This window comes from Salvelinus sp. IW2-2015, linkage group LG4q.1:29 (genome assembly GCF_002910315.2).
Source record: "Salvelinus sp. IW2-2015 linkage group LG4q.1:29, ASM291031v2, whole genome shotgun sequence".
Lineage (NCBI taxonomy): Eukaryota > Metazoa > Chordata > Actinopteri > Salmoniformes > Salmonidae > Salvelinus > Salvelinus sp. IW2-2015.
In genome coordinates, this window is record NC_036842.1 from 3,273,237 (window position 1) to 3,285,835 (window position 12,599).

Sequence of the window (12,599 nt, forward strand, 5' to 3'; positions counted from 1 at the left end):
GTTTCAAGATGACCACCATCATTCCTGGTCCCGAGAACTCTAAGGCTTCATGCCACAATGACTACCCCCCTGCAGAACTCACATCTGTAATCATGAAGTGCTTTAAGAGGCTGATTATGGCACACATCAACACCCTCATCCCAGACACCCTAGAGCCACTCCAATTTGCATACCGCCCCAACGGATCCATAGACGAAACAATCTCAATTGCACTTCACACGGCCCTAACCCACCTAGATAAGAGGAACACCTACAGTGGGGCAAAAAAGTATTTAGTCAGCCATCAATTGTGCAAGTTCTCCCACTTAAAAATATGAGAGAGGCCTGTAATTTTCATCATAGGTACACTTCAACTATGACAGACAAAATGAGAAGAAAAAAAATCCAGAAAATCACATTGTAGGATTTTTTATTTATTTATTTGCAAAATATGGTGGAAGATAAGTATTTGGTCAATAACAAAAGTTTCTCGATACGTGCTCAATGGGATTGAGATCCGGGCTCTTCCCTGGCCATGGCAGAACACTGACATTCCTGTCTTGCAGGAAATCACGCACAGAACGAGCAGTATGGCTGGTGGCATTGTCATGCTGGAGGGTCATGTCAGGATGAGCCTGCAGGAAGGGTACCACATGAGGGAGGAGGATGTCTTCCCTGTAACGCACAGCGTTGAGATTGCCTGCAATGACAACAAGCTCAGTCCGATGATTCTGTGACACACCGCCCCAGACCATGACGGAACCTCCACCTCGATCCCGCTCCAGAGTACAGGCCTCGGTGTAACGCTCATTCCATCGACGATAAACGGGAATCCGACCATCACCCCTGGTGAGACAAAACCGCGAATCGTCAGTGAAGAGCACTTTTTTCCAGCCCTGTCTGGTCCAGCGACGGTGGGTTTGTGCCCATATTGTTGTTGTTGCCGGTGATGTCTGGTGAGGACCTGCCTTACAACAGGCCTACAAGCCCTCAGTCCAGCCTCTCTCAACCTATTGCGGACAGTCTGAGCACTGATGGAGGGATTGTGCGTTCCTGGTGTAACTCTGGCAGTTGTTGTTGCCATCCTGTACCTGTCCCGCAGGTGTGATGTTCGGATGTAACGATCCTGTGCAGGTGTTGTTACACGTGGTCTGCCACTGCGAGGACGATCAGCTGTCCGTCCTGTCTCCCTGTAGCGCTGTCTAAGGCGTCTCACAGTACGGACATTTCAATTTATTGCCCTGGCCACATCTGCAGTCCTCATGCCACCTTGCAGCATGCCTAAGGCACGTTCACGCAGATGAGCAGAGACCCTGGTCATCTTTCTTTTGGTATTTTTCAGAGTCAGTTTTCATAACTGTGACCTTAATTTCCTACCGTCTATAAGCTGTTAGTGTCTTAACGACCATTCCACAGGTGCATGTTCATTAATTGTTCATGGTTCATTGAACAAGCATGTGAAACAGTGTTTAAACCCTTTACAATGAAGATCTGTGAAGTTATTTGGATTTTTACAAATGATCTTTTAAGGACAGGGTCCTGAAAAAGGGACATTAATTTTTTTGCTGAGTTTATAAACTGAGTGTACAAAACTTTCCGTGACATAGACCGACCAGGTAAATTCAGGTGAAAGCTATGATCTGTTATTGATGCCACTTGTTAAATCCACTTCAAATCAGTGTATATGAAAGGGAGGGGACAGATTAGAGAAAGTTTTTTAAACCTTGAGTTAATTGAGACATGGATTGTGTATTAGTGCCATTTAGAGGGTGAATGGAAAATACAAAAGATGAAAGTGCCTTTGAACAGGGTAGGGTAGTAGGTGCCAGGCACACCAGTTTGTGTCAAGAACTGCAACACTGCTGGGTTTTTCCACATGCACACGGGAAACTGTTGTATCAAGAATGGTCCAAAGGACATCCTGCCAACTTGACAACTTAAATCATTTGAGTCAACATGGGCCATCATCCCTGTGGAATGCTTTCGACACCTTGTAGAGTCCATGCCCCAACGAATTGAGGATGTTCTGAGGGCAAAGGGGGGGGGGGGTTCAACTCAATATTAGGAAGGTGTTCTTAATGTTTTGTACACTCAGTGTATATCGGGAATAGGGTCATTATCATTTCAGATAAAGCAGGTGTTCTTGTCCCTCTATGAGTTAGGTTAGCAGGGTGGTCGTACCAGAGTCTGATGGTCCTGTCTGTTGATGGTGACGATACGACTCTCGATAGCACCGCCCTTGTTGGCCTGCTTAATGCTGATGTCTATAACCTCAGGGAAATCACAGTACGTCTGGAAACCCTGAGAGAGACCGGGAGAGAGATAGACATGGTGAGCGAGAAAGAGAAGTCATATACAGTGGCAGCAATCCTGAATGCACAACGTTCAAACGCCCTTCCGCTTACTCTCTATGAAACTATGAAATGATTGCAACACATAACTAATCATAGCCATTCTGTGGTCGTTTCAGCACGGCATGTGCTGTTTCCAAGAGGAGAAGAATAGAGAAGGAAAAAGGACAATAAGAGGACAAGAAACGAGAAGAGAAAGAGAAGAGAATGCTACTTCTCCCTACCTTTTCTATCTCCATATCCGTCCCCCGGGACCACTGAATTCCATTGTTACCCGTGACGACGATGGTGACCTCTCCAGCCGAGGTCTCTGTGACCCGGAAGCACTCGGAGTAGAGGGCTGGCTGCAGCATCTCCAGATTTGCCAGGTATTTGAGCTTGAGATCGCGAGCGGTGGCATTACACTGGCAGAACTGTTGGATGAACTTCTTGAAGCGATGGCGGATCCTCTTCCGGGTCACAAAGTGGTACTCCTGGATACGGGCACGTATGTCCTTGGGCAGGAATGACTTATAGCTGTGGGGGGGGAGACAGAATGGGATTGGATTAGTTACAATTGGGGTGCATTAAATACTAGTATCAATAGCAGCCAAGAGATGAATTATGTGATACAATTTCATGTTTTAAGAAAGGACATTGTGAAAAAAATGTGCAACTAACAGAAATTAATATATATTTTAAATACATGGGCTGGGTTGGATTGGAGGGAGGTGTGGTGTGGTGGAGTGAGAAAAGGAGGCCAGGGTGAGTACAGAGACCGTGTATCATGAAATATTTAATGACATGGGTTTATTATGTTCTGTAAAGGATGCCATGAACACGTTTTCAATACTGTTAATCTCACACACACTAAGGGTTAATATGTTCATTGATTTGCAGGAGCAGTGCCTTCAGAAAGTATTCATACTTTACTTATTCCACATTTTGTTGCGTTAAAGCCTGAATTCGAAATTGATTTAAAAATAAAAATTATCTTACCCATCTACACACAATACCCCATAACGACAAAGTGAAAACATGTTTTTAGAAGTATTTGCACATTTATTGAAAATGAAATACAGAACTCTCACATATACATAAATATTCACACCCCTGAGTCAATATGTTAGAATCACCTTTGGCAGTGATTACAGCTGTGAGTCTTTCTGGGTAAGTCTCTAAGAGCTTTGCACACCTGGATTGTACAATATTTCCCCACTATTATTTTTTTAATTCTTCAAGCTTTGTCAAGTTGGTTGTTGATCATTGCTTGACAGTCTTGCCATAGATTTTCAAGACGATTTAAGTCAAAACTGTAACTAGGCCACTCAGGAGGTAATCTTGCTAAGCAACTCCAGTGTATATTTGGCCTTGTGTTTTAGGTTACTGTCCTGCTGAAAGGTTAATTTGTCTCCTAATTTCTGTTGGAAAGCAGACAACCAGTTTTTCCTCTAAGATTTTGCCTGTGCCTAGCTCTACTCCATTTATTTTTCATCAACAAAAAATCCCAATCCTTACCGATGAAAAGCATACCCATAACATGATGCAGCCACCACCATGCTTAAAAATATGAAGAGTGGTACTCAGTGATGTGTTGTGTTGGATTTGCCCAAAACATAACGCTTCGTATTTAGGACATAAAGTTTTAAAAAATTGCCACAGTTTTACTTTATGAATATTTTTATTCTGTACAGGCTTCCTTCTTTTCACTCGGTCATTTAGGTTAGTATTGTGGAGTGACTACAATGTTGTTGACCGATCCTCAGTTTTCTCTTATCAATAACTGTTTTAAAGTCACCACTGGCCTCATGGTGAAATCCCTGAGTGGTTTCCTTCATCTCCGGCAACTGAGTTAGGAAGGACGCCTTTATCTTTATATTGACTGGGTGTATTGATACACCATCCAAAGTGTAATTAATAACTTCGCCAAATTCAATGTCTGTTTTTCTATTTTTACCCATCTACCAATAGGTACCCTTCTTTGCGAGGCATTGGAAAATCTCTCTGGTCTTTGTGGTTGGAGCTGTGTTTGAAATTCACTGCTTGACTGAGGGACCGTACAGATAATTGTATGTGTGGAGTACAGACATGAGGTAGTCACAAAAAAATAATGTTAAACACTATTCAGTCCATGCAACTTATTATGTGATTTAAGCAAATGTTTACTCCTGAACTTATTTAGGCTTGCCATAAAAAAGGGGATGAATACTTGACTCAATCCATTTCAGCTTTTCATATGTAATTCATTTGAAAAATATTAGAAAAATCTAAAAACATAATTCCGCTCGGTCATGTGCTGAATGCATGGACAGCACGGTTAGTCTAATAAAAAGTGAAATGTGGAAAAATAGCTGCACCTCTTGAATTTTGAGTTATTTGACAAAGTGTCACAGAAACTGCAGAATGTGCTCTTTCAGATACTATGTAGAAATCAAAATGTTTTACCTGCATGTAACTGAAGAAGGATTGGATAAACCAATGCTCCTTTCCCTGCATCTGTCGATTACAAGATGCGCCCATCTCTTCATGTACAATTTCAGTAACGATAAGGCCTAATATTGTCACTCATCAGATTATTGTCAATTTAATCTTGTCTATAGGCTAACTCTTATTACGTGTGAAATTAGTTTGGGTATAGTTTAGGTGTAGTTTCAATGGGCCGGCTGGACAGGCTGACTGGCATTGTTTGTTTCCTGCTCATCAACTTGGATAGAGTCAAGGATATGTTTTGCATGATTCTAAAGGCCTACTGCAACATATAGCATGCTTTCATTTCCTGTACAATACATTTGATTAGTAATAGAGTCATAGAAAATAAAACAGTACCATAACAGCTTATTTTTACAAAGTAAAACGTAAACGAGAATGTATCAACCTGCAAGGTGCGTGGTCAAATGATTAACATAAGCCAACACTGATAATTAGGCATAACAAACTCATCATTACACTAGTATTGTTCGAAATTAAATCAACCTCTTCACCCTCATCATTCAGTTAGGCCTCATTTAAATTTGATTGTGAAGTAACTTGCACAATTATTGCCCAGTGAGAGAGAGACGCATTAGCGCCTGGCTAGGTACCAACGTCCTACAGCACATTGTCTTGGCGGAATGAATTGGGAATAAGTGTGAGGAAAAAATTAACTGGTAAAAAGGCTCTAAATACTTCTCTGTTTGTGATTTCAAAATTCGGACAAGTGAGCAGTGTAAAATACAAACATTTAGGAAAAGTCAGGCGAGGAACAGGACATGGCGTTTTTTTTGGGGGGGGGGTCTTTTAATATACAGTACAAAATCAAACGTCAGTGGCCATTGGCCTATGGCAGTTCTAGTGTTAAGAGAATAAAATGCTACAATTTGAAATGAGCATTTATATTGTTTAGGAACAAAACTCAAAGATATAATTTCAGATCCGGTTGGTATTTCACCTATTTTCACACAGATCTGAGGTATGTGGCCACCGGGCGATATCCAATCTGGGATCCAAGGGGTTAACTACAAAAACGTTGGTCGGATCTCAGGTAATTTGGTAGATCCGAAGACCTCTAGTAGAGAGGGAGCGACATCATTATACCATATGTCATGTCCCAAAACATGCAAGTTATATTTAACCCTAACTGTGAAGTGTTCACCCAGTACATTCCTCTCTTACAGAAACACCTCAGGGGAAGAGTTGCAGGGGAGAGGGGTACAACTGAATAAGCCAATTGGAAGCTAGGGATTTAGGGATGATTAGGTGGCCGGGAAGGAAATACAAATGTCAAGTTAGCATCTTAGCCAGGACACAGGGTTAACATCCCTATTTCTTTAGTGACCACACGGGAGGCTATGCATTCCACCTGGTTTGACCGTTGTGAACGCCGCTTTGTGACCAAACGTTTTCACTTCAGTTTCCTATACATTTTTCTTTGCTTTGAGGTTCAATATGCTCCATCTTCCTCCAGTGTACTCGCCTGGTGTCATTGAAGATGTCCACAGGAGCCTGGCTGCTCTCCTTAGCCATCCTCATCATATCCAACACAGCCATGCCAAGACACTCCTCCTGGGCCTCATGGTTTACTGGGATACTGACCCAGCCATCCACAAAGTCACTACGCCACTGAGGGAGGGAGGGAGGGAGGTACAAGCAAGAAAGAAAGGGAGGGAGGTACAAGCAAGAAAGAAAGTGGCAGAGGAAGTAAATAGGCAGGGAGATACAGGGTACAGGTGGCATAAGGTGAAAACAGAAAAAGGGAAATAAGGGAAAGAGAGAAGAGACAGGGAAAAAAAGGGAGAGAGATAACGTTAACATGATATGAGAGAGGAGAAACGGCAGACAGACCATCTGATTAGGCACCAAGCAGTTGTTCAAGCCTCAAATCTGTAGTTACACAGCCCTATCAGTGTCATGCCTCTCTCTGTCCCCACGGGTCCTCACGGTTATTAAAACCATGGCCAGTACAGTTTCACCTTCTACATTCTCCGTGGATAACATCAACTAAAACCACAACAGAGATCGGCCTCGACAAGACAACTAATGCATTAACCAGACAGAACGTCTCGAGGAACATCACCCAACTTCCCGAAGATACGTGGAAGCCAGGTACCTCGGTTCTCAGAATGTGTACTAAAGAGTCAACACCCCTTTCCTTACAGCAACCCAGGGCCAAACTTGTCCTAAACTACTGTCGGAAAGTGACTAATTGACCTGAGCATGTTTTAGTATGTTTATAAATCATATAAGTTTCCTAGCAATAGTGAATAACATGTTATGGGTTTGATAGATGGCCCCTGAGACAGAATGTTTCCATAAGGGTGAGATAGGAGTCATATGGTAGAGATAATAGATTGCGAACTACTGCCCTGTAACACTGTCTTATAGCTTAACTGTTTTATATCATTATATTCTCTCAATATGATTTGCATCATGAATGTATTGCTAATTCTCAAATAGCCCTCTGTGTATGAGAGGATAATTAACAATGGACTGCGGCAAGGTGCAAGAATGTATACTCCCTACTGATAAGAAGACCGGGAGATGCGTGGAAGAGTACCAAAGGTTCTGGACTGGGGCTGGGATGCTAACACCACCTGCCTAGCCAGAGATTCATTGTACATCCTAGACTCAGGAGGGGGAGGGCTTGTCCGGGAAAACAGAGGTGATAAATATATGTTCTGAGATTCTGTACCTTGTCTTTCGCAGCTGTATGACCCAGCGTGGTTTAGTAAATCTAGCTTTCGTTGGAGTCCGACGGGAATTTGTACCAGAAACTTCGAACCTAACAATTGGCGTTGTCGGTAGGATTCACATACGATTTACAGTTGAACTAAAGAGTCTGAATCAGTGGAACAGGAGCCGGCACACAAAAACGAGGTAGGCAAAGTTCCTATAACCGTTCCACTCATTCTGATCTTTGTCGTAGGCAGAATATGAATTTTTGGAAATGGACTTCGAAAGCCTGGATTTATTCAGTCGTCCCACTGTTTTGACGTCGTTGACTGTCATTTTTTAGGTTTGTGGCCTAGATGACTATTTTCATTTGAGCGTCCCCTACTGGATGACTATGTAATTTGAAGTCTGAGGCTTAGATCAGGGGTTCCCAAACTTTTTCCACTCGGGGCCCCGCTTCCAGCATTGGGGAACATCCTGGGCCCCGCTTCCAGCATTGGGGAACATCCCGGGCCCCGCTTCCAGCATTGGGGAACATCCCGGGCCCCGCTTCCAGCATGCTTGGGGAACATCCCGGGCCCCGCTTCCAGCATTGGGGAACATCCCGGGCCCCGCTTCCAGCATTGGGGAACATCCCCCCCTGCGCACCACATCTATTTTTATTGAGATAAGCTCTGTTCATGACAACTGTTCATACCCTTCTTGTTGATGGAGAGAATTTAGCAGGTTTAAAGCTTATTTCCTGCAATTCTACACATTTTGTCATGGAGAATTTTAAAGTTTTAAAGCACATTTTATGGCAATTCTATACATTTTGCCATGTCTAATGTGTATTCATGTGAATAAATTACAACAATATCTATGGGCTAAAAAAACGAAATAAAAAATGTTAGCTGACATGTTAGTTGTTCTGGACATTTCTGACAAGTTAGAAATAGCTCTGTAAGGTATGCCATTGACTAGCGTGACAAGAGGAACCGATGAAGCACGACCCAATTTCAAAAATTGCACCTTGTGCATTCTACTATTACAACTTTCAAGAGTACGCTTAAAGCCGGAATGAGTCTCCCCTGACGACCCCTCGTGCCCGACCCCTTTTGTTCCTGGCCCTGATGACTATATTAATGTTTTGTCTTATTGTGTGTTATCGTCTGGTCTTTGTATGGATAAATGGTCATTTTTATACCAGTACGTTTGGTTGTAGAGAAGGAGTTCATGTTGAAAGAACCTTCTTGGGTACCATGAATTCATTGAACATGGACGGTTCCTGTTAATAGCATCTAATCAAGGATGAGGCGTTGTCAGTGAGTAGTAATGCGTATAGTGTTAGAAGGTTTCTGTGGAGATACTGTAAGTCAGGAGGTTGGTTTGTGGTCTATTGGGGCTAATAATAGAGACCGATTGTGTAGCAATAAAACAACTTGTGTTGTCAACCATAGTGATACTTGAGGCGTGACACTGCTATTAAAAGACCTTAGGTCTCCTGAATTCTCCAATAGTAAATTTGCAGACGCTTCAGTGTCGTTCTCAACACAAGATGTCCGGTCCAGTGACACATTTATTAAGCACGTATACCGTAACTACTGGGTGAGAACATCGAAACACCTTGGATACCGTCGGGAGACGGGAAATAGAGGAGGAAACATTTTGTAAATCCATGGGTGTGCGCAAAGAATCTACCAACTTGGTATGGGGGAAATCGTGCAAATTGGATACAATTGGTCAGCATTTCCCTGCGGACTGAAAATTCCAATCAAATAGAGATGTGGTGGTATGGCACAATGACGTCAAGGACAAATCGCAAGCTCAATATACACGCGTTTTGATGGCGTTGTTTAATCAACAGTAAGGTTGAAACGATAAAGCTCAAATTAAAGATATAGAGGAATTTGTGACAGGTTTGAAACACACCATTAAGTCTGCTATGGCCAGCGTGGTGGATCAACACGCCAGCTGGGAACAGATAGGGCAAGCTGCATTGAGAGCGGAATCGAGTTCAACTCACGGTGCAGCAGTGCGTGTTGTCGCTCCTACCCATACGCCAAGCACTGGTCGTGGATTTGAGAGTAGGGAGAATTAAAGCAAACCGATGGCCATTGGGTGAGAATGTACGGTGGTGCCTGGGCTCTCTGCGCCGACTCATTTTCTTCACTGACTAGTGAGCAGCAGAAAAACTCTCCTGAAAATGTCCGGAGTTGGAGGTAAAGAAAGCATAGGGATATTTGGCCTCTGTGCAGTCGCTCAAATTGGCTACATTTACGACGAGAAAAATCATTACGTTCAGTGGCGCCAAGAGACAGAGTCAAGAGCAATTTAACTACTACCCATGCAGTTTACAATAGGTCCAGTAACAATTCCCGGGCTTATTCTTTATTGTAGCTGGGGTAGAACCGATTTTGTGTTTTGGATAATCTGTTGGCATGATCAAACACTCCTCACATGCTCAATTTTGTGAGACTTTATTCATTCTTATTCTGAAATAGTTTAACCTCTGTCAGAATGGGGTAAATTAGCCTTCAACATTTTTGTTTTTTGTGCGATATCTGGCTCGAAAAAACACAGTTTTAATTTGGTGAACATTGGTATCTGGCTGATGTATTTTATAATTTGGGTACACAACCTATTCATCTCAAAATAATACACAAGGAGTGTGAAGCAAATAGTGAATATCCAACAGAGATTGGTAATAGACATACAGTAAAACTTTGGGGTAGATTAAAACAATACCTTCCAGTAAGGTTAAAGTAAAGGGGGAGTGGCCTCCCTGTGAACAGAAGTTGTGTTTTGTTTAGTCAGTAATTAAAACCTTTTTGTTACTGATTAAGATTAAGTATAGTGATTTAGTATAGTACCCATCTCTCCCTTTGAAGGCCGTTGACTTGGTAGAGCAGTTAGTTAAATTCTACAGTTCTGAAAAGTATAAAAGGTACCCGGATCTGGCCGTTAAGGAAGCTTCCAATTACACTGAACAAAAATATAAACGGAACATGCAAAGTGTTGAGCCCATGTTTCATGAGCTGAAATAAAAAGCCTATTTCTCTCAAATTCGGTGTACAAATTTGTTTACATCCCTGTTAGTGAGTATTTCTCATTTGCCAAGATAATCCATCCACCTGACATCCACCTTTTATGCACCTCACGCTGCAAGACACAGGCCATATTCAACGGGTGTTTAGCGTCCGTAAATTTGTCAGTTATTCTGCCCTCTGGCACACTAAGACAAGAATGCTCTGAGATCGGAGTAGATAGCCAGAGCGAATTTACCAGCTACGTCTATCGACAGTTGTTGTAGTAACATCATGAACATTCTATTGAAATGGTTACTTGCATAGTGGAGTCTTTTGTTTAGACATGTAGCTAGCTAAACAATGAACCATAATCTAAACTCATAATGTATGAATCTGCAGGTAGCTAACCAACCAGGTTCAATGTTAGCAAGCTAACTGAGATACAAATATCACTATGCAGATCATACACGTAACGTTAGCTGGCGAGCCAGCCAGCTAATGTTAGCTAGCTAGCTAACAGTACACTAACTTGAAATGAAAACGACTGACAAAATTAGAAACGTGTAATATCTGAAAATGTAGCTAGCTAGACTATCTTACCCGTATACAAGGATGGACGCTTCTCCCTCTGTCACGGATGCCATGTTTGCCCTTAGTTTGAAGATGTAATCCGGAGGCAGGTGTTTTATACAACAGCCTTTGTGTGTTCTCTTTTTGACTTCGTCTGCATATTTGCAATCAAACGCCAGAATTTTCTCCACCTCCTTAACTACCAGACTCTAATTCCACAGATTTCAGTGGAGAGAACAAGTATTTGATACACTGCCAATTTTGCAGGTTTTCCTACTTACAAAGCATGTAGAGGTCTGTAATTTGTATCATAGGTACACTTCAACTGTGAGAGACGGAAGCTAAAACAAAAATCCAGAAAATCACATTGTATGATTTGTAAGTAATTAATTAGAAAGAAAGAGCATTGTGCATCTGGTCGCATGGTCAATCCGACATCTGCATAGGCCATGTACGGTGATATTCATGCTTCGCGGAGCGCAACAAGGAAGTGAGTTTGAGTTTATACAGGATGTACCACCCCCACCTACCATCAACCACTCATGTCAATGCAGAGCTATACAGAGTTCTCAGCATTGTTACAACATTTGGGAGGCGCATGAAGACGCGGTAGAGCTCGATTTGGCCTCTGCATGCCTCTGGAGGCTCCGCAATTGCATCACACCCAAATGGAGACTCCGACCACATTTTCGAATCAAGCATAAATTGGCTTTTAGTCTATGCCTCTGCATATATGAAATAACACACATGGAATCATGTAGTAATCAAAAAAGTGTTAAACAAATCAAAATATATACTGTATATATATTTTTTCAAAGAGCCAACCTTTGCCTTGATGACAGCTTTGCACACTCTTGGCATTCTCTCAAACAGCTTCACCTGGAATGATTTTCCAACAGTCTTGAAGGAGCTCCCACATATGCCGAGCACTTGTTGGCTGCTTTTCCTTCACTCTGCAGTCCAACTCATCCCAAACCATCTCAATTGGGTTGAGGTCAGGGGGTTGTGGAGGCCAGGTCATCTGAGGCAGCACTCCATCACTCTCCTTCTTGGTCAAATAGCTCTTACACAGCCTGGAGGTGTGTTGGGTCATTGTCCTGTTGAAAAACAAATGATAGTCCCACTAAGCGCAAACCAGATGGGTTGGAGTATCGCTGCAGAATGCAGTGTGCCTTGAATTCTAAATAAATCAGTGTCACCAGCAAAGCACCCCCACACCATAACACCTCCTCCTCCATGCTTTGCGGTGGGAAATACACATGCGGAAGTCATCCGTTCACCCACACAGAGACTCACAAAGACACGGCGGTTGGAGCCAAAAATCTCAAATTTGAACTCCAAACCAAAGGACAAATTTCCACTGGTCTAATGTCCATTGCTCGTGTTTCTGGCCCAAGCAAGTCTCTTCTTATTATTGGTGTCCTTTAGTAGTGGTTTCTTTGCAGCAATTCGACCATTTACATTTAAGTCATTTAGCAGACGCTCTTATCCAGAGCGACTTACAGTAGAGTGCATACATTTTATTACATTTTACATACTGAGACAAGGATATCCCTACCGGCCA

General features: G+C 42.5%; 1 protein-coding gene across 2 annotated transcripts in view; it reads right to left on the minus strand.

Moving 5' to 3' along the window:
• The window catches only part of LOC111961256 (tyrosine-protein kinase JAK2), a 73,979-nt gene that overhangs the window by 17,639 nt on the left and 43,741 nt on the right, over nt 1-12,599 (minus strand). For both annotated transcript variants that reach the window (XM_023983388.2, XM_023983389.2), the window contains exons 5-7: nt 6,262-6,407; nt 2,555-2,846; nt 2,161-2,280 (exon numbers count right to left, since the gene is read on the minus strand). In XM_023983388.2, the coding sequence (XP_023839156.1) occupies nt 2,161-2,280; nt 2,555-2,846; nt 6,262-6,407 (558 nt within the window). The remainder of the gene's footprint in view (nt 1-2,160; nt 2,281-2,554; nt 2,847-6,261; nt 6,408-12,599) is intronic.